Consider the following 21,095-nt stretch of genomic DNA (forward strand, 5'->3'; position numbering starts at 1 on the left):
CATTGATAACAGGAGATAGAACTACGATTTTTGGTAATTATTAGTGAATAAAGGTTTTGATTTGCAATATTTATAAAACAAATTGATATGTGTATGTATTTACATCAATATGTTTTAAAAAATAAAATAGAATTTGCTAATATTAAGTGATAATATTAGGATTAGTGTGAACAACTAGTTTACATGTTAGGCTAACAGTGCCTTGGTTAAAGAGCCTGTTGCTGTTTATAGCTTTGAATTCTTTAAAACCAATATTATCTTCTTAAACTTGTATGGTAGTCAGGAGCATCACTTTCTAATGTTTGATATATTTAGAGGGAGGGGATCTAAAGGAATGCTTCAAAATTCAGATTAAATTAATTTCTACCATTTTCTTAAATTCATGGTAGTTTCAGTAATCCCCTGGTAATTGAGGACACAAGTTATCTAAATTACTAATGTCATCTTTATGGCTTTCAGAAAGGACAGGATACCGACAGGTGACTATCAAAGGACTAGCAGCAGCAGCAGCAGCAGCAGCATGATGATGATGTTAAATGTGTTGTTTTAGGAACATCCATTGCAAATACATGGAATTCAATAAACATTGAATAGCATATCATGCAGTTTGTCTGTGCCTTTTCCTCCGTGTTGTCCTGGTTTGCTGTGCTGCCTCCTAGTCGCCACCATGGTTTGCTGTGCTGCCTGGGGATGCTCAAATCGCTCCGAGAAAGGAGTACGAATGTACGGCTTCCCCACTGACACAGAGCGGAGGAAAAAAAATGGCTTGCTCAAGTCAGCAGGAGCAATTTCACGACCAACAGCAAAAAAATATGTGAGGATATTATATACAAACACTGCATTTGCACTTTTTCACAAAACGAAAACCACACCATTGGGAAAGCTTAATGTTTTGTTTAATACAAAAAAACAGGGAAAGGCTTGAAAAACACAGAGTTGAGACTCAGGGTGCAGGGTGAGGGTCTCAGTGCAGGTATTCAGGCTCCATTGAATCCCCCTCTGGTTCTTGTGCTGAAAGAGGGAGTAACAGACAGGAGAAAGGGTTATACACACCTATATAGCACACCTATTGGATGGGAAATTGCTTTGGGGAGATAAGGTGTGGTCTTTGTTCCCAACTGAAGTTATGGAACTTTATTATTTGTGAGTTTAACAAAGTATGACAAATGGCATGAGTAACAGATGTGATATGAATTTCTATAAAGTTGTCTCACATTCTTGGTCATATTTGATATACAGTATGTAATGAGTATAACATGTCCAGTAAGTATAAAGTGTTTCCTAATACTGTGTATTCAACCACTATGGAAGATGTATGTGGGCAGACAAAACTGAGTTGTTCTGTGTGTGAAGTAACCTCAAGTCACTCCGCAGGCACATTTTGATGCAGACCAGTTTGTCAAGACAAAAAAGGGCAAGACTAGGCTGAGAGCAGAGGCTATACCCACCATCTTCGTGCATCGCCCTGTGGTCAAAAAGAGAAGGGCCCCTGCACCACGATTCACCCCGGGACCTGTATCTACAAAGCCCATTGCTCATGATCACAGCTATAGTGTGAAAGGTGACACAGGTATAATAAGTATGAACTCTTAGTAACAAAAGTCATATTTCTTATTTTTAAGTGGTATAATATTTTAAATGTTCGAAAATCTACAGTGCCATGTCTTCTACTTACATTAGTCTCAAAGATTGAGGGAAGAAGGGATGAGGAGACTGAGAGAAAGGAAAGTGAGGGTGAAGAAAGAGAGGACATGGCTAGTGAGGAGAGACAGGGAGGGTGGACACCACCCACTCAGCCAGCAGCCAGTCAGCATACGAGGGAACCAGCAGCCAGTCAGCATACAAGGGAACCAGCAGCCAGTCAGCATACGAGGGAACCAGCAGCCAGTCAGCATACGAGGGAACCAGCAGCCAGTCAGTATACAAGGGAACCAGCAGCCAGTCAGCATACGAGGGAACCAGCAGCCAGTCAGCATACGAGGGAACCAGCAGCCAGTCAGTATACGAGGGAACCAGCAGCCAGTCAGCATACGAGGGAACCAGCAGCCAGTCAGCATACGAGGGAACCAGCAGCCAGTCAGTATACGAGGGAACCAGCAGCCAGTCAGCATACGAGGGAACCAGCAGCCAGTCAGCATACGAGGGAACCAGCAGCCAGTCAGCATACGAGGGAACCAGCAGCCAGTCAGCATACGAGGGAACCAGGAGCCAGTCAAACAGATCTATTAAAAGAATTAAAGAGAAAATTAAAGAGCCAAGAAGGAATCCCCAAAAAAGCAAAGTCTGCACTAAGAAAAATTAGGAAGGAAAATGCAGCTCTCAAGAAAACATTGAAAATTAGGGACAACAAATATAAGAAAACGTTTTAAAAAGACCAACCTAAGGCATTAGGCAGACTCACCACAAAGGGGATGAAATGGAGCAATGAGACAATTAAGAAGGCTTTAAAAATGTGCTTTGCGTGCGGACCAACGGGTTACAAAACTCTGCAGGAATTGCAGATTCACCTTCCAGGATTAAGGACACTGCAAAGAAGGATGCAATGTGTTAAGTTGGTGTGTAACAGCTAACATCAATGCCCCTCCACCTGCCAACATCACTGCCCTCCTACTGCCTGCACCCAGCCAGAGGAGCGCAAACAACAAAAACAAGCAAGGTGTCCCGTCATGTACCTGGACATTTGGGTTGGCAAAATGGAGTAAGAGATGGACTTGAAAAACCTTGGTGGCTCTCTACTCATGTTGTTACAGTTGTCTTGGTTGCAGCTCTCAAGTTTTTTTTTGTTGCCATTTCCACATCTTTAGAAAATATGAAATAAATGAAGTGAAATCAACCTCTTCTCTGGAGAACAAACTTTGATTTCTCTGTCTTGTGAGTTTGCAGTCTTGCAGTTTTGCTCCTCCACCTGTAACATCACTGCCCCTCCACCTGCCATACAGTAGGTTACTAACAAGATTACTTATATAATACAGTGATAGAATACATGTTTAGTATGCTTACTTATATAAAACAGTAGTATTAAACTTACCTTGTGTTTTCACTCTCACTTAAGTCCCTCTCCCTTTGCCATCAATCCAAAATCAGCTGAGCTGCAACATTATACAGACAGGTAATAATCAACATAATCACAAGGACACAATATGGCTCTGCTAAAAACACTCACTCTTACACGCACCAAAGTTATATTTATCTAATATTTAACTCCCTCCACCCCCGCATACAATCCCTTTTAGAAGACCCTCTCCTCTAATTCAACAACGTTGGACGAAATGACATTAAGAGAACGGAATTTACAATTAAAAGGCTGTTCAACGTGTGTTGCTAACTTGATCCGGAATCCTAGCTTTATCTGTTATCTGTAAACGTTCCCTAAATCTACTAATTTAGGGATAATCCACTGACATCCTTTAATACACATGTTAATTTGAATCAGATGTACTGATAATATCCGCAATATAAATCTTTAAACTTCTTCTTACCTTTAAAAGTCCGTCACGAACGGTCTATTATGCTGCAACTCTACAGCTCTGCTAGCCTTGGCGCTAACTTCCGGGGAACGATTGAGAGGCTCCACGATCCGCCATTGCTGTAAAAAAGTGGTCCATTGGAGTGAACGGAGATGACATAACTCTCAGTCTATACGGCGCTGGTTAGGGCTAATGCTGCGTTCACACCGGACGCGATGCGATTTTTGGGGGGCGGCGCGGACAGACAGAATTCGCTCCGACGGCGAGCATGAAGCGGTGGACGCAAATGTACTAACCGGTATCAGTATGTTGTTACTTCGGCATCATTCAGAAACGTGTATTACAAGGGGAAATATGTTAATTTCGTTGTAGTTGTAGCTCCCGAGCCAGCGCGTCTTGTTTGAATGATGCAAGTAAACACAGCTGACAGCCGCGGTGAAACTAGAGCGTTTAGAGCACATGTGTCAAACTCAAGGCCCGCGGGCCGAATCAGGCCCGTCTACAATTTGGATCAGGCCCGCATATCAATTTATATCACCAATACAATGTGGCCCGCTTAAATGTATGATTCTGTTCTGGCGCACGAAGAGCCTACGCCGTAAGCTACGCAAAAGACGTTGTTGGTGGTACCTGATTGCCGCAGGCCGAATGCTCTCAATTGCAATGGCCAATTGCGTGTCTTACAGCGGAGCCTACGTAGCGGCCAACAAAGAAGCATTAACGGTCTGCGAATGTCAACTAGCCCGCACCTGTCAGCTAGTAACACAGAGAGAAAAAAAAAAAAGGAAGATTGATGTTGAAGGAAGGCTATTTCAAGAGAGGTGGGAGATAGAATACTTATTTACTGAGTATAAAGAGAGGCCTGTGTGTCTTATTTGCAATGAGACAAAAGCCGTGTTCAAAGAATATAATTTGCGTCGTCATTTTGAGACGGCCCACCAGCAGCAATATGCCACCATGGACAGGGAACAGAGGCTTCAGAAAGTCATGGAGCTCAAAAAACGCAGGCAACAACAGCAAAATATGTTTCATAGGGCCAAATCTTTAACAGATGGAGCTGTAAAGGCAGGTTTCATCATAGCAGAGGAAATCGCTAAATCAGGGAAGCCATTCACCGAGGGGGACTTTCTAAAAAACTGTATGCTTAAAGTTTGTGACATTGTATGCCCCGCAAATAAACAAAACTTTGCCAATGTCAGTCTGACCAGAAATACCATAGCCAGCCGTGTGGATGAACTTTCTGACGATTTGCAATCACAGCTCAAAGATAAAGCAAAAATAATTTGTAAACTACTCAATTGCTGTGGATGAAAGTACGTGGGCAAAGGAGTGGACTGGTAGCAAAGGTGCGAGAGAAGATGAAGGAGACGGGAGGAGAGCTGACTGCTTACCACTACATTATTCATCAGGAGGCCCCGTGTGGAAAAGTGCTTGGTATGGAACATGTCATGACAGTGGTTACGAAAACTGGGAATTTCATCCAAGCACGGGGCTTGAACCACCGCCAGTTCAGGGCACTTTTGGAGGAGAGAAATTCGAAGTACGTTGGTTAAGCCGTGGCAAGGTGTTGCACAGATTTTATGAGGTGCGCGAGGATATTGCTAGTTTCATGGCTATGAAGGGGAAAGCTGTCCCCGAGCTGGCCGATGAAAAGTGGATACATGACTTGGCTTTTATGTGTGACATAACGCACCATCTCAACGCACTGAATGTGAAACTGCAGGGACGCAAACAGCTGATCACGGACATGCTTGATGCAGTGAAAGCCTTTCGGACAAAACTGCGCTTGTGGGAGAACCAAATGCAGCAAGGAAACTATGTTCACTTCCCGACCTGTCAGTATGTTGCAGACAACCTCAACACTGCTTTCCCGAATGAGAGATGCGCAGAAAAACTGAAAAGACTCAAAGCCGAATTCGAAAAGCGATTTTCCGAATTTGAGACCAAGAAATTCAGGTTTGACCTTTTTACAAATCCATTTTCTATTGATGTGGAAAGCGCCCCAGATAACTTACAGTTAGAACTAATAGAACTACAATGCAATGGGCCACTAAAGGCAAAGTTTGACTCTGTTGGGGCAGGTGAGTTTGCTACATTCATCCCAAGCATAATGCCACAGCTCCGCCTTCAGTGTGCCCGTGTCCTGAGCATGGTCGGGAGCACATTTGTGTGAGCAGATGTTCTCTCTGATGAAGATCAACAAGTCTTCTCACAGATCCCGACTCACAAACACCTTGGCTCCATTCTGAAAGTGGCTACAGCTCAGGACTTTCAGCCAATAATAGATGAACTTGCATCAAAGAAAATATGTCAGGTGTCTGGTGGCTTAAAATAGCATGCCAATATTGATGTGTCAAATCTGGGAAGTTAGCTGCATGTGAGTTTTCCTTGACTGAAAAGTTTATTTGTACGTCTGTTGACATTTATGTGCACCTGGTTGCAAATCAGGAGGCTACAGTTTATATGGGACGTGTTAACAATATGATCAAAGATCTGTTACTGTTACTTTTTTGCTTACTATTTATTGTCCCATACAACCATATTCAGGACTTTAAAACAAGCCTTTTGAGAGTTGTAGAATGTGGGCAAGAACATTCACTATTCATTATTTAGCTTTTACATCAGGCCATACCTTTTTATTTAATGTCCCAAAGAACCTTTTTTTAAATAGTCCTATTCAGGCCTGTGAAAGAGGTTGCTCTGAGTTGGCTGCCTACCAGTTCAAATGTATTCAGAACGCATTGTTTTGCTTGCCTATATGCTATGATGCTTAGAAATTTTGTTTTTTGTCGACATAGTTTGGGCTTTATGTTGACCAACGAATGTGAAAAGGCTATATATATTTATATAAATGTACATATGGTACTGGTCTGTGAATTAGGTTAAATGTGTGTTTTGCTTGACAGTGAGGTTAGTATGTAAATGTTGGGGGTTTTATGTGCAGCTAATTTTATGCCAATGGGACAGACTGCAAGGGACAACATGTTGAGATGTGTTTTACTTTTATACAATTTTCCACACAACCATTTAATTGTTGTATCAAGGCTTGTTATATCTGTTGAAATGTGGGACAACATTCAATATTTGTCCTTTTATATCAGGTTGATTTGTGTTTGTTTATTATTCAACACAACAACATTTTCATATTGTTGTCATATTCAGGCCTGTGCAACAGGCTCTGAGTTGGCTGTATGCTAGCCAGAAAGCATTATTTTTGCTTTACTAAATGCTATGATTGCCAAGCACTGTGTTTAAATATATATGGGAAGGCTAGTAGTACATACAACAATACATTGAAAGATATTTTTTTATGTTGTTTATTGAATAAAAAAGGCATGTCAGTAAAGCATATGTCCGGCCCTTAATGTGATTCCAATTTCCCAGAGTGGCCCTTTGTGAAAATGCATCGCGTCCGGTGTGAATGCAGCATAAGTAAGAAAATAAATGTTTTTGTCTTTTTTTCAAGGTTATTCTGAAAAAATGCTTGGAACATATCTTAGTGCTCATATTTCTTTTGTTGTGTTAAATAAATGTGCAATACGTACACTTTTGGTACAAAGCTAAAACTTGAGAAGAACTGAAGTTTTGTTGGCTTGATATCAAGCCTCTTTTATAATCACGACATAGACTTAACTTTCTGTTGTTTTCTGTTTTTCTAATGGAACAAACAGAGCAGCTTCGAGGGGCAGGATGGTAAATATAAACCCATTAGATGACTTCCACGGCCTTGAACCTCCATTCAGCCCATTATGGACACACACTCTAGTATGTTCAGAAAAGACACTAAGAGGTAATGGCACTATGGAATAAGAGTCAAACTAGCCGACCGAGGACATTATCGACGCAGTTTGGGAACTGGAGGCACATTATTCACCAACTCCTTCAACTAAATTCAGTCTGTATTTCTGTCCTTTTGTCTACACTGAACAGAAATAATAGATGTTTAATCACATTTAAAAATTAAAAACAGATACACAGTTTATTTTTCTCTTTGACCAATCCAAGAGTTCTATTTCTGCAAACAAAGTACTTTTTGATATCAATTACTATTTATTTGAAATGGCATTTAGCAATATCACCGTTGAGTGGTTTGGTTTGGTCAACATCTTCATATACGAATACGTATGTGCCGAGTACTTCACAACATACATTCAAATGCTTTGCCTTAGTGTCACTGTGACATATGCGCTTGTTCTTTTGGACTAATGCTTTGAAGCCTTACGTTTGGCATACAATTAACTTTCATGTTACAGTTGTAAGGGGAAAAACACCATTACTGGACAAAGGAAAAATTCGGTCATTTTCTCATAGACTTCTATACAGTCTAAATGTGTTGGAACAACCAGTGAAGTCTGCTCCTGCTGGCCATTAGAAAGAATGCAGGTTTTAGGCACTTAAGTTTTTTTCACTTTTCAGTTCACTTTCACCTGGGTGAATATATAAAAAAAGACTATTTATAAATAAATATATATCTACAATGTTACTGTCGAAAAATAAATAGCTTGGCAGAAATGTTCAAAAGTTAAATGTAATTAACACGTGCAGAGGATAATGGTTGATTCTTTACATACAGCAAGTAATTGTTAGGTTCATCTCCTGTTAAGCATAAGTGTTATATAAAACATTTTGTAATGGTTTTATACCAATACAATGTTGTTTTAAATAACATTGCGTAAACCTTTTAATGGTTCCATTTTATATGTTTGATTATAACAATTGGGACTCCTCATATGTAGACACATTTTACGTTTCCTATATCGTCATTTATATTCAACCCTTATGGTGCCTTCTTATGTTTGCTTATAACTACTATACATTTTTTTTATAAATCGTTTTAACAAATCAAACCTTATAATAATAATAATAATACTGCTAAATCTGGGAGGTTAGTTAAGTGCAGAGTGAATATTAGACTACTTCTCATCAGGCCGACACCTAGAGTTGGAATATAATGTTGCTCTTTTATCTGCTGGATGTGTAAAAATGCAGCTATTCAAATATGCCACAGGTTCCGAAGAAGATAATGTGAGGCCCTAAAATTCTGAATTAGACAAGAGACTGTGGATCTTCCAAAAGTGTGTCACCATGAATTGCCACATGTCCTTAACCTGAAATCCAGTCAGTGCTTCGGCTAAAGACTTGCGTTTTTTGAAATTTTAAAATCACATATTTGATATGTTTATTACATTACATTACATTGCATTTAGCTGACGCTTTTATCCAAAGCGACTTACAATAAGTGCATTCGACCAGGAAGATACAACCTTGAAGAAAACAGAATCATATAAGTACATCAGGTTTCATAGAGCCAAACATTTCAAGTGCTACTCAACTGGAAAAGCCAGCCCTTTATTAGTATATAAGTGCTTTGTTAGTAATTCAATCGCTCAAAGTGGAGTCTAAAGAGATGAGTTTTCAGTCGTTGCCGGAAGATGTGTAAGCTTTCTGCTGTCCTGATTTCAATGGGGAGCTCATTCCACCCTTTTGGAGCCAGGATAGCAAACCCACGTGTTTTTGCTGACGGGAACTTGGGTCCCCCTCGCAGTGCGGGTGCAGCGAGCTGTTTGGCTGATGCAGAGCGGAGTGCACGTTCTGGGGTGTACGGTTTAACCATGTCCTGGATGTAGTAAGGGCCAGATCCATTCGCAGCATGGTACGCAAGTACCAGTGTCTTGAAGTGGATTCTAGCAGTTACTGGAAGCCAGTGAAGGGAGCGGAGGAGCGGCGTGGTGTGGGAGAATTTTGGAAGGTTGAAGACCAGAGGTCGGATGGCACATGCAGGTAGACCAGCCAGGAGGGAGTTGCAGTAGTCTAGGCGTGAGATGACGAGAGCCTGGACCAGAACCTGCGCTGATTTCTTGGTCAGCTGGGGACGTATCCTCCTGATGTTGTAAAGCGTGTATCTGCAGCAGCGGGTTGTAGCAGCAATGTTTGCAGTGAAGGACAGTTTGTTATCTAGTATCAGACCCAGATTCCTTACAGTCTGAGTCGGGGAAACAACAGAGGTGCCGATGTTGATTATTAGGTCAAGAGTGGGACAATCTTTTCCCGGAAGGAAAAGCAGTTCAGTCTTGTCAAGGTTGAGCTTGAGGTGATGAGCAGACGTCCACTGAGAGATGTCAGTTAGACAAGCAGAGATGCGTGCGACGACCTGGGTCTCTGAGCGGGGAAAGGACAGAATTAGTTGGGTGTCGTCAGCGTAGCAGTGGTATGAAAAACCATGCGGGCTAATGACAGACACGAGCGAGTTTGTGTACAAGGAGAAGAGGAGGGGACCAAGAACAGAGCCCTGAGGGACCCCTGTAGTTAATTGACAAGGGTCGGACTTGGACCCTCTCCAAGTTACCCTGTAGGTGCGGTCTTTGAGGTATGAGCTGAGGAGGGAAAGTGCAGTGCCTGAAACTCCAAGTTCTTGGAGAATGCGAAGCAGGATCTGATGGTTCACCGTGTTGAATGCAGCAGACAGGTCCAGAAGGATGATGACAGAGGAGAGGGATGCTGCTTTAGCAGTGTGCAGTTCCTCAGAGACAGCAAGGAGAGCAGTTTCTGTTGAGTGACCTGCCTTGAAACCAGACTGGTGCGGATCCAGAAGGTTGTTCTGATGGAGATAACAGGAGAGTTGTTTAAAGACAGCGCGTTCAAGTGTTTTAGACAGGAACGGGAGGAGAGAGACAGGCCTGTAGTTTATAACATCAGACGGGTTGAGAATGGGTTTCTTTAGGAGAGGGTTTACTCTTGCCTCCTTGAGACTGTTTGGAAAGTGACCAGAAGTTAGAGAAGTATTGATGAAATGGGTGAGAAACGGTAGAATATCAGGAGCGATAGTCTGAAGGAGGTTTGAGGGGATAGGGTCCAGAGGACAGGTGGTAGGACGGGCAGAGGTAATGAGGGTAAGAACCTCACTTGGAGAGAGAGGGGAGAAGGAGGTCAGTGTGTGGGTGAAAGGTGGGTCTGGTGACCCAGCGGTGAGTAAAGGTGAGTCAGAAAAAGAAGAGCGAATATCATCAACCTTTTTTTCAAAGTGGTTAACAAAGTCGCTTGACAGAAGGGAGGAGGGGGAGGGGCTTTGGGGGGGTCCAAGAGGATGGAGAAGATAGAAAATAGTTTTTTGGGATTGGAATAGGAAGATTGGATCTTATCTTGAAAGAAAGTGCTTTTTGCCTGAGAGATGGAAGCAGAGAAAGAGGAGAGGAGAGCCTGATAGGTTAGGAGGTCGTCATGGTGTTTGGATTTCCACCATTTCCGCTCTGCTGCCCGAAGGATGGTTCTATTAGCACGCAGGGCGTCATTTAGCCAGGGAGCAGGAGGGGACTGACGAGCCGGCCGAGATGTGAGAGGACAGAGAGAGTCCAGAGAGGATGAGAGAGTAGAGAGGAGAGTTTCTGCAGTAGAGTTTGGAGGCAGGAGTTGGAACGAATCAGAGGAAGGGAGGGCTGAGAGCACCGATGAGGCAAAGGTAGAGGGGGAGAGGGAACGAAGGTTGCGGCGGACAGGTGCAGAATTAGAAGAGATTAGTTTGTTATGTTTGGAAAGGGGTAGAGAGAATGAAATGAAGAAGTGATCGGATGTGTGAAGCGGGTTTACAGAGAGGTTAGAAGTAGTGCAGTTCCTTGAGAATATGAGATCAAGGACATCGCCAGCGTTATGAGTTGGTGGGGATGGAGACAGTTCGAAAGCAAAGGTGGTTAACAGAGATGTTAGTTCGTGTATCTTCCCTGTCTGGAGGTTGAAGTCTCCGAGAAGTAGAGCGGGAGGGCCAGTTTCAGGGATGTGTGAGAGGAGATTATCTAACTCCTCCAAGAAGTCCCCCAAGGCGCCTGGTGGACGGTAGAGAAACACAATGGTTAATTTTATAGGATTAAAGAGAACATCTTACATATCTTACATATTCAGGCTCTTCAGAATATATGGAAGCCCTTTATTATTATTATTTTTAAGATTTGGATTGAACTGACGATCAAATGGATGACTAATCGTCGTATGCAGTTTTCGAGCTTGTATACTTGTTATATCCGTGTTTTGTTATACAGATGTAGCATGTTTGTTTTTGTTATTTTCTTAAGCTAGACATTCCTGATGAAAAATAGTGTAAAATTAAAAATTAAAAAAAACTTTTTCATTTGCTGTGTTATGTAAGCTACTGTAACTTGTGGTCACACCACTCTTATCCTGTTATATGCAATCTATGACCTCCCAACAGGCCAATGGCTGCCATTCCCGAGGATTTTCAGGATATGATGTCACACCCAGTGAGAGCTAAACACACTGCTTTGTGATTGAGGTCCATTCAGCGCTGGGATCCTGGGACATGCTGAGTTACAGGTGTCATGTTTTGCCTCATTGGCTTCATTGCCAGTTCTTACACTCACAGTCAACATGTCACATTTGGGGTTACTGGCAAAAGATGCATTGCCATTGTGTTGTTATACAGTTGAAAGCAAGTACTGCTATGAAAACATTCTTGAAGGCAAGTGGCCTAATATTTGAAAAGGACAGATATCGTATGAATCTGCAAAACAAGCAAGATGTTCTTTGAGTGTTTTCAATGTTGGCAATTAGTAAAATGTCAGAATATAGAAGTGGTGGAAAGTTACTAAGTTCATTTACTCAAGTACTGTACTTAAGTACCATTTTTACTCCACAAAATGTAGTTACTGGCTACTTTGCAGGTTTTGATTTATAATACATAATATAAATCTATGAAGTATTATAGGTTAAGCTACCCAGCAATATATCAAGTAATTTAAATGACCCCCACCTTTACAAAGTGCAACATTGATATTAAAGCATTGATAATTATAATACAAAATGAAGCTCAGCACAAGTTCTTTCAGGAAGACTGGTTCCCATGCTCTCATTCACAATTCTCCCTCACTCACTCGCCCCTTTTCTCAATAAAGCGAAGGCGCAACCTACCCCAGCTAAACCAATCGGCTGCGTCACTCATATTCCCCACAGCCAATCACAGCACACCTGGCAAAACGTTTGAATATGTCGAAACTGTTGAAGTCCAAGGTAATGTCTCCACAATCCATATATTGAAGAGGCTGGAAACTCTATTTTCTGAAAAGTTGATGACCACAGAGGAAGCCTAGCATAGTTCTTCCCACAAGTTCATACTGTATATAGACGAAAAGTGAAAGCACCAGTATATCACTCGTTTTCTGGAGAATACCCAAATAGCTGTGTCCATGCAGAATAAGATGAGAAAATCTATTAACGTGTGGATATTTGGAGATGCAAAGGATATTCTGACCAAATTTAAGTAGATTCATTTTCTCATGCTCGACATTTAACTCATTGTAGATGCAGAATACAGAGAGAGTACTTTCTTGTGAGATGTGTGTAAATATGTCTTTTTGTGCACAACAAACAAATACAATTTACATTATATATATATTTATTGGAACAGTTACAGGTTTTAATTGATGCATCTACAAGACCAACATTCACAAACCTCCTTAAACTGACTACTGAAGGATCAGAGTAAATTCAGACAGGTTGTTTCCTCGGCAACCTGAAGGTGAAGACTACAAATCTTTCAGTTCAGATGGCGATGATGGCTTTCCACCCAGGAGGAGGAGGTGGAGGGGGTTTATGCGCCTTGTGCCCTGGGGCGGGTGACGATCTGCCACCACAGAGGGGGGAGGTCTCCATCTATGCGGGCGGGGGGAAGGGCTTCAGTCTTGGGGCCGCCGGCTTCAGCCTCGAGCTGCAACTGGGTGATCTAGAACAGACAGGAGCAAAGAAAAGTTTATAAACTGGTGAAAACGTTTAAATTATTTCAACGTTGACCTCAATTGTTGGTGACCTTTCGACGCATAACCAATCAGATAACAGCCATTATAAGAAGCCCAGGAAAATGGGGAAGGTAACCATAGAAACAAAGTTTTTAAAGTATTGACAAATCGACTGGATAAAAGAGACTTGGATGATGCTACACGAGCTGTATGAGAGTTTGTAAACTAATGTTTTGATATCAAATGAACAAATGGTCATTTTAGGGATCACATTTTGGAAAAATAAGTGGGAAGTACTGAAATATTGATTTCACTTCTTTTCTGAAGGTGAGCTGAAATGTGCCTGGGGGAGGGTTAACTGTGTGTGAGCAGCCCACCTCTTTGTCCCAGCTCTCCAGCCTCAGTTTCTTCCACTGCTCTCTCTTAGAGAAGTAGTCTGGGTACGCAGCCTTCTCTGAGGGGTGCCAGTGTTCCAGAACCCACTCAGGGACCTACAGGGACAAAGCAGAGATCAACACTTTGATCATGTCACATCAAGTTTGTCTGTTTTTTCCCTGCTATACTTTCAATTTCCAATATTTGATACAATTCTTCCATACTAGCCAACAATTATTTTTGAGGATTCAAAAGATAAAGTTCACTCTTGATAGGCGAAGTCTTTTCAAAATCTGAATTGATAAGAATTGGAGATCTGTTTAAGGTAGATGTAGATACAATCCAGTTGCACTCCCCTTACATCTCCAGCAGAGGGCAGTAACATTGGACAGACACTTTCCCCACATCTTAATTTTTGTTTGTTTTTTGTTTTACATTCTCAAATTATTATAAATAAACCTGTCCCAACGTAGGCAATAACTCTAGAGCCATACACACATTTTCTTAGTAATGTAAGATAAATGATTGAACAAGATGTCCTGGTCGCAGGCCTCACCTTGTAGCACTCGTATCTCTCGTAGGACGTCCCTCCGGGGGAGTCGGGGAAAATGTAGGGGGAGGGGTGCTGTTTTGTCCAGAACTCCTCCTCTCCTGTCTTCAGCAGCATGGTGGCCTTCACCAGGTCCTTCTCTGCTATGTTTTCATCGAAGCGACCCCGTAGAACGCAGGCATGGAACCGGTAATCGTGTCTAAAACACAAAAAAATCAACACAACAATTCTATTTGAATATAGCAGTAAAAGGCATCTCTCCCTTACACAAATAAAAACACAATGCATGTTTATTTCTTCCTCTCAAGAGAAGCTCTACACTGGTTCCAGCATTATCTTGCACTGTAACATCAATATGTGAACATATAGAATATCAAATTAGTTTACATTCCTCTGCAATGTACAGTTGGAAAGGGAATTTTAACGACCACAATAACAGTATTTTAATCCAACAACAATATTGCAGAACAATACCCAACATGTGTTTGCATTTGAGCACATAGATAACAAGAAATCCTTATCAAAAAACTTAAATATTAATCATATCTTTAAGCTTTAAATTATAGTTACTATCCTCAAAGGTTCGGTATGTTTAGGGTCTGATTTAGTTTTTCGGACAAAAAGGTCAGTTTTAAGGGTTAAGTATTGTGTAACTTCTTACAGATATGTAAGGTTGTAAATTGACTACATATAGAGCAAATGTAGGAACTACTATATGTTTAAGAAAGAGAAGCCTTAATACTTTATATAGTGCAGTATGATAAAATAACATAACATTTATCAACAAGAGAACATTTGTAATTATCAAAAGATGTGCTACTACTATAATAAGGTTGCTTAATTAATTACTTTAAAATGATAAGATACAGAAGAGTCATGTATTTAGAACTGAAATACAATTCCTAACCTATAATATTTGTATTGATATTAGGCCTGTGTATTATGATTTGTAGTTACAGCTATTTGTTTGACTGAGAGTCAAGCTATTAGGTTTCCTTTGCTAGCTCGACCCTTTTCAAAGTACAGATTAATAACTGCTCTTTGATATATTTCATGGTTTTAATAAACAGTCACATTTCAGGGATATATTCTTGTTTTGATGCAGAGTGGGTTAGTTGGTGAAGGGTGAATATATTTTGCAGGAGGACGGCCAGACGAGGAATGAGTGACCTGACTAGCAGTTAGCTTAGCTGTTAGCTTAGCAGCACAGCAAACAGACTCCCGGCGCCCTGCCTGTTTGTTGCATTTTCCCCCACAGAGCTTCAACGAAGGCAGCTCCTCTTACCTGTTGTCGCTCCACGACTCAAGGTGTCTTAGTGATTTCTTGTAAAGCCGCAACACCTTTTGGTGGTGAGTAAGAAAGGCAGAGGCCATGTTTACCGTCCCCTGTCACCTTCCCAGCAAGCGACGCGGGGGATTGTGGGATTTCTTCTGTGGACTGTATGACCGTAAACTCGTGGGAAATGCGCAACAGTTCTTCTTATCTTGACACTTTCTTGCTCTGGAATAAATACAAGTAATACCACAGTGTGGAAATACTCCGCTTCGAGTTAAAGTCCTTCTCTCAAAATCATGTTTATTTGATTTTATAAGCCTAACCCTTTTCCGTAAATTAACTAATAATGGCACCTAATGTAGTGGAGTGCAAAACTGCAACATTTCCTGTTGTAGAAATACAAAGATAATGTAGCATAAAATGAAAAAAACTGGAATAATTTGTACTACACAGTACTTAAGCAAACCAATTAAATTAGATTGTATCACTGGTATCAAGATGTTTACATAAATCTTACTATTTCAGAAATGCAACCCCTGTTACAGTTATTACGGTATGTAGCATGGGATTGCTGCTGAGAGCTGCATGTGTGCTTCTTTTCAGGAGGAGAGCTCTTACAACCATGGCTCAGCACAAATTCATTGGTGAGAGACTTGTGTTTAATGAACATATTAATACAACAGTGGGAAGGTCAATAACTGAGTGTCAGTGTGTGTAAGTGAATGGTGTAAGAAGACAAGCCTGCATGTGATAGTTAGCATGATGCTAGTTTGAGTTAGCCCTGCTGAAAATGACAACACAGCACTCTAAAAGTGTGCAGCTGTGTGTGGAAACTTCAGATGGATTGTTTTAACCTCTGGTGACAGTTTATACTGCATTACTGATGCTTTTACCTTTATCAGTTGTTATTATTACGTTGGGATTAAAGTAAAGAATGCACCATTATGTCATTTACACCTTTTTATTTCACTCTTTTACATACTTTCCCCTTTAATTCTCAAGTGTATTGTATGTTTCAATGTTGAAGGCTGGGACTGAAGATTTGCATTGCCCACAACTATTCTGTAGCTAATGTGCCTATGACAATAAGGTATTTGAATCTTAAATATTGAATCCAGATAGTGTCAAGAAGGTTGATGTGGAACATTTAGATTTTACCTGTTAGATTCAACCGCTTAACCGTGTCTCTCATTGTTGTATTTCACTAAGTACACTACCAATGACAATGAAGAAATTATAACAACGCGATTGACATTAAGAACCTTCCCTCTCCAGATATTGGTGTGAACCTGACAGATCCCATGTTCAGAGGAATCTACAGAGGGAAGCAGAAACATGACGGTGAGCAACTCATTCACTTTTCACCTGTGTGCTGTTGAGAGCAGAACATCTGAGACATGTTGTGATTTTTTTGACAGATGACTTCAATCAGATCATTGACAGAGCGGTCACAACCGGAGTCAAAAAGGTAAGCCATGTCATCAACACTTTAACATAACTATTACAGTTGTTGCAGCACAAGCAGCCTTTCTTCAGGGATTAGAATGCTGGTCGTCTTCTCTGTCTACCTCTTTAGTCAAAACTAAAATATTTTTGACAAATATGAAATTGATTGTCATATAATCTTTCACCAAAACTTGAATGCCTGCACTACATTTTAATAATTGTTGTGGTCCACGGACAAGCCATTTTAAAATTATATTTTTGTCTCATAATTTCTATAAAACCTGGTGCTTTGTTACAGTTTATGATCACAGGAGGAAACCTTGAAGACAGCAAGGAGGCCCTGAAACTAGCGGAGACCAGAGGTGATGATAACAATGATGAATGAGCAAAATCGGACTCTTCTTCTATATCTCTTTGTATTTAGCCTTTTTTTTTTTCCATTGTTATTACAGATGAGTTCTGCTGCACGGTGGGCTGCCATCCCACCCGCTGCTCTGAGTTTGAGCAGAACGAAGAGTCGGAATACTTCTCAGGGCTGAGGGAGCTGGCCTCACACAGAGGGAAGGTGGTGGCCATCGGAGAGTGTGGACTAGGTGTGAGCTGCTGACAGTGTTTGTAATATAACACAATAAGATGCAACACAGTAATGAAATGATTCACATTTATATCCTCAATAAATTAGTTACTTATGGCTCCTTGCTTTTCTATACTACTATGAGTGTCAACATGTTATTGGAATACATATTTTATATTTAATAATTCATTATTAAAGGTATAATATGTAAAATGAATGCATCAATATATCTAAACGAGACATATATCTTATCCGATATCCACAACCCAGATACATTTGTTAGTTAGTCCATTTTATCTGGTGGTGACGTGGCTGTCTGCCAGAAGCTGTAATGAATGTACTTTTTATCCAGTTATAAGCCACACTTTTACATTTGAACGTGAGCAAAAACTATGTGAGCAACTCGGCTAGCAGCCTCTTCAATAAGTCTGTGTTCTGCCAAACTGCATCCGATTAACACATCTTTTTTTACGTGAAACTAATTTATTCAGTGTTTTTACCAGTTTTCTTGACTCTGAGAATAACCCCTGGTAAATACTTCCTGAATGATGAATAGTGAAGGATTTCTAAAAGGAGGAGGCTGACGGAAAGGACAAACTATGACGATCCCATGTTACTTCCCAATGCCACCACATTCTGTCTTTCCATTGTTTTGATTAAGAAACCACTTTTGGCAAAACTTTACATATTATGCCTTAGTGTCCCAAGTGTGGGAGTAAGATGTGTGGGTCGTATCAAAAGGTATTTATTTTGTTTAGTTATATGTTGATACCCGATTGTCTTTTTTTCCTTTTTCCAGATTTTGACAGGTTGGAGTTTTGCCCAAAAGAGACTCAACTAAAGTAAGGTTATTTGTTTTATTTGCATATTAAGTTTCACTCTTTGCATGTGCCGTTTTGGCCTTTAAAGTATACTTTCTGGCTGTTGTGATGCCTCATCAATAGTTTTGGGTTTTGTCACTGAGAAGTTTAATCAGAAACTTGGAAATTAAGATTTCTCCTTCTAACAATTTTAAATTAAACTAACATTTTCAAATGAATTCCAACGATTTTGGAGGTTTCAAATATATCCAGTGCTTCCTACAATTGCAGATGTTCGGATGCCTTCCAAGCATGGACAGAAAGGCTTGTTAAACTTAGAAATGCACTTAATGGTTATTTTCCTCAACATCTTGTCTATTCATTATTTGTTTCTTAATTGTTTGTCAAAAAAAGTATAAGGAACATGTCCACTGCAAATTCCCAGACCACAGAGACATCTTAACATGTGTTGTTTTGTCCGACCAGCAGAGAAAAACACATATAAAGGTGAAGCAATTAGATATACAACTCAAATGCAGCAAATCCTCACATCAAGGAAGCTGGGAACTCCACAAGTTGGCCTTTTAGTTTGATACAATATGAATCACTCATCAACATTTGTCTATTCATCTTTTGTGATAAACTCCTTCATATTTCAACTGTTTTAGCACTAATTGGAAATAAATAAAGCATTGTTACTGTCCATTCTCCACATGATAACAATAAGTACAGCCCTGAAAGAAAGCCCTCTCTTCTTGATGTGTAACAGATACTTTGAGAAGCAGTTTGAGCTGGCAGAGGAGAGCAGGCTTCCCATGTTCCTGCACTGCAGAAACTCCCACCAGGAGTTAATCGGTGGGTTTCTGCTCCAGGAGGTCTGCTGCATGAGAGGGACTCTTTACACAATCACCTTACCGTCCATTTGTCTTTGCTTTGACAGAAATCATGAAGAAGAATCGGGACAGATGTGTTGGAGGAGTGGTGAGGACACTGCTCTTTATTTTTATCAAGCTATCTTTTTGGGTAACGATACTAATTATCTTTATCATAAACCAGTTGCTTTAAAATGTTAAAACAAATGCAATAATCATGATAAATACAAATGCAATCATCAAAATGAAATGAATAAGTTGTCAATTGGAATATGAGGGTCCAGCTACCTGTACTCTCTCCTCTCAGGTCCACTCATTTGACGGGACAGCAGAGGACGCTGCTGCCCTCATCGACCTGGACCTCTACATTGGAATAAATGGATGGTGAGAGGAGTTTGTTTTCCGCTGAATCAGACAACCTTAACCTCATCTGGGCTCAGCTACACAGGTCTAATACACCCAATATCTGATGAGTGCCAAAGCAGACTATTGCCTTAAAGCTGGGAAATCTGCAGCTGCTTACTGTTATGGAGGAGAAATATGTAATTCAATCTCTAGTGAAGGGAGATGTTTTAATGTGGAAGCACAACTCCTACAATATGCATTTTTGAGAGTTCTTTGTTAAACCTTTGTCAATGTAAAATTTTAACTCTCATCAATAACATGGACAATACAGAGTCCTGATATTGAATATGAAATACTGAAGATAAAAACACTTTTCAGCTTTGTGGATTACACAGCAAAACCTCTGTGTTAAACAAATCAAACACCATTTTATTATTTGAAGATACATATTAACAATAGTGCAACTTGAAATCTGTTTATTGTTTATTTTATTTTTAGTTCCTTGAAAACAGAGGCCAATATTGAAGCCATGAAGTCTATCCCCACTGAGAGACTCATGATAGAAACAGGTGAGATAAAGCGGGTTTATTGTGTCAAAGAAGGTATTTGAATCATATTCTTGAATCTTCAAATAAAGCTAAATACAGTAGCATAAAGCCACATGTTACTGTTAAATTCTCAAGTGAAATAGAACCAGTATTATTGTTGTTTTGCAACATCACATCATTTATATCAGTTTTAAACATCCACCATGCTGTGTTTTTACTGCAGCATTATAGAAAATAAACTAACATTCTAGATATGTAGTGTATCATATTGCTGTTGTAAGGTTGGTAATCAAACTATTCCATTAATTTATGCTTTGACACCGTCCTACTCCCAGATGCTCCATGGTGCGGCGTAAAGAACACTCATGCAGGCTCCAAACACGTAAAAACTACATTTCCCACAAAGAAGAAATGGGAGGCAGGACACTGTCTGAAGGACAGGAATGAGCCCTGTCACATCATGTGAGTAATGTTGTGATGAAGAAAGAGGGACAATTCCAATAAAAATAAATTGACCAGTTTGCAAGCGAGCAGAGATCAATGCTTTTAAATCACTTTAGCAATAACTGTAAACTGATGAGGTTTCACTATTTGTATTTGTCAGACAAGTGCTGGAGGTGATGGCAGCAGCGAGGGAGGAGGACCCTCTGGAGCTGTCCAACACCATCTACAACAACACCATCAGAGTGTTCTTCAGCTCCAGCTGAGGATGGAGCAGGAGACACATTCAGGAGACAGACTTGCGTGTGTGTGTGTGTGTGTGTGTGTGTGTGTGTGTGTGTGTGTGTGTGTGTGTGTGTGTGTGTGTGTGTGTGTGTGTGTGTGTGTGTGTGTGTGTGTGTGTGTGTGTGTGTGTGTGTGTGTGTGTGTGTGTGTGTGTGTGTGTGTGTGTGTGTGTGTGTGTGTGTGTGTGTGTGTGTGTGTGTGTGTAAGAATGGTTGATAAACTCTCCCTTTGCCAATTTTGAATGTTCAAATAGTTTCTTGTCTTAGTCTAAAATAAAAAAAGGGTTTTCCCTGAATGTGTTTACAATTGGTTATTTTTTTGTGTTTCATGTACCTCTTTTAGTTATTTGTTTCCATTGTTGGCCACAAAGCACAAC

General features: G+C 40.5%; 3 protein-coding genes across 4 annotated transcripts; 1 reads left to right on the forward strand and 2 right to left on the reverse strand.

Annotated features, from left to right (window-relative positions):
• Positions 1 to 879: 879 nt before the first annotated feature.
• On the reverse strand, positions 880 to 12,502 carry LOC307022738 (uncharacterized protein; the record flags this gene model as incomplete). The annotated part of the gene is made up of 5 exons (XM_079655630.1): positions 880 to 2,222; positions 2,402 to 2,946; positions 3,029 to 9,626; positions 9,814 to 9,968; positions 12,441 to 12,502. The coding sequence occupies 3 exons, from the start codon at positions 12,500 to 12,502 to the stop codon at positions 8,839 to 8,841; spliced, it is 1,005 nt and encodes a 334-aa protein (XP_079511756.1). The 3' UTR covers positions 880 to 2,222; positions 2,402 to 2,946; positions 3,029 to 8,838.
• A 347-nt stretch (positions 12,503 to 12,849) lies between these two features.
• ndufb9 (NADH:ubiquinone oxidoreductase subunit B9) lies at positions 12,850 to 15,577 on the reverse strand. The gene is made up of 4 exons (XM_079653586.1): positions 15,418 to 15,577; positions 14,139 to 14,331; positions 13,585 to 13,698; positions 12,850 to 13,194 (listed from the first exon to the last, which is right to left on the reverse strand). The coding sequence occupies exons 1-4, from the start codon at positions 15,504 to 15,506 to the stop codon at positions 13,063 to 13,065; spliced, it is 528 nt and encodes a 175-aa protein (XP_079509712.1). The 5' UTR covers positions 15,507 to 15,577; the 3' UTR covers positions 12,850 to 13,062.
• A 434-nt stretch (positions 15,578 to 16,011) lies between these two features.
• tatdn1 (TatD DNase domain containing 1) lies at positions 16,012 to 21,025 on the forward strand. Of its 2 annotated transcripts, none has more exons than XM_079653575.1 (12): positions 16,012 to 16,052; positions 16,684 to 16,749; positions 16,827 to 16,876; positions 17,153 to 17,216; positions 17,307 to 17,447; positions 18,228 to 18,270; positions 18,998 to 19,083; positions 19,169 to 19,251; positions 19,408 to 19,484; positions 19,944 to 20,014; positions 20,329 to 20,455; positions 20,598 to 21,025. In XM_079653575.1, the coding sequence occupies exons 1-12, from the start codon at positions 16,031 to 16,033 to the stop codon at positions 20,698 to 20,700; spliced, it is 933 nt and encodes a 310-aa protein (XP_079509701.1). In that variant the 5' UTR covers positions 16,012 to 16,030; the 3' UTR covers positions 20,701 to 21,025. The 2 variants fall into 2 exon arrangements, with proteins under 2 accessions (XP_079509701.1, XP_079509702.1); XM_079653576.1 differs by having other exon boundaries at positions 19,169 to 19,209.
• Positions 21,026 to 21,095: the final 70 nt, after the last annotated feature.

The sequence above is a fragment of the Notothenia rossii genome (genome assembly GCF_949606895.1).
Source record: "Notothenia rossii genome assembly, chromosome: 10".
Classification (NCBI taxonomy): Eukaryota; Metazoa; Chordata; class Actinopteri; order Perciformes; family Nototheniidae; genus Notothenia; species Notothenia rossii.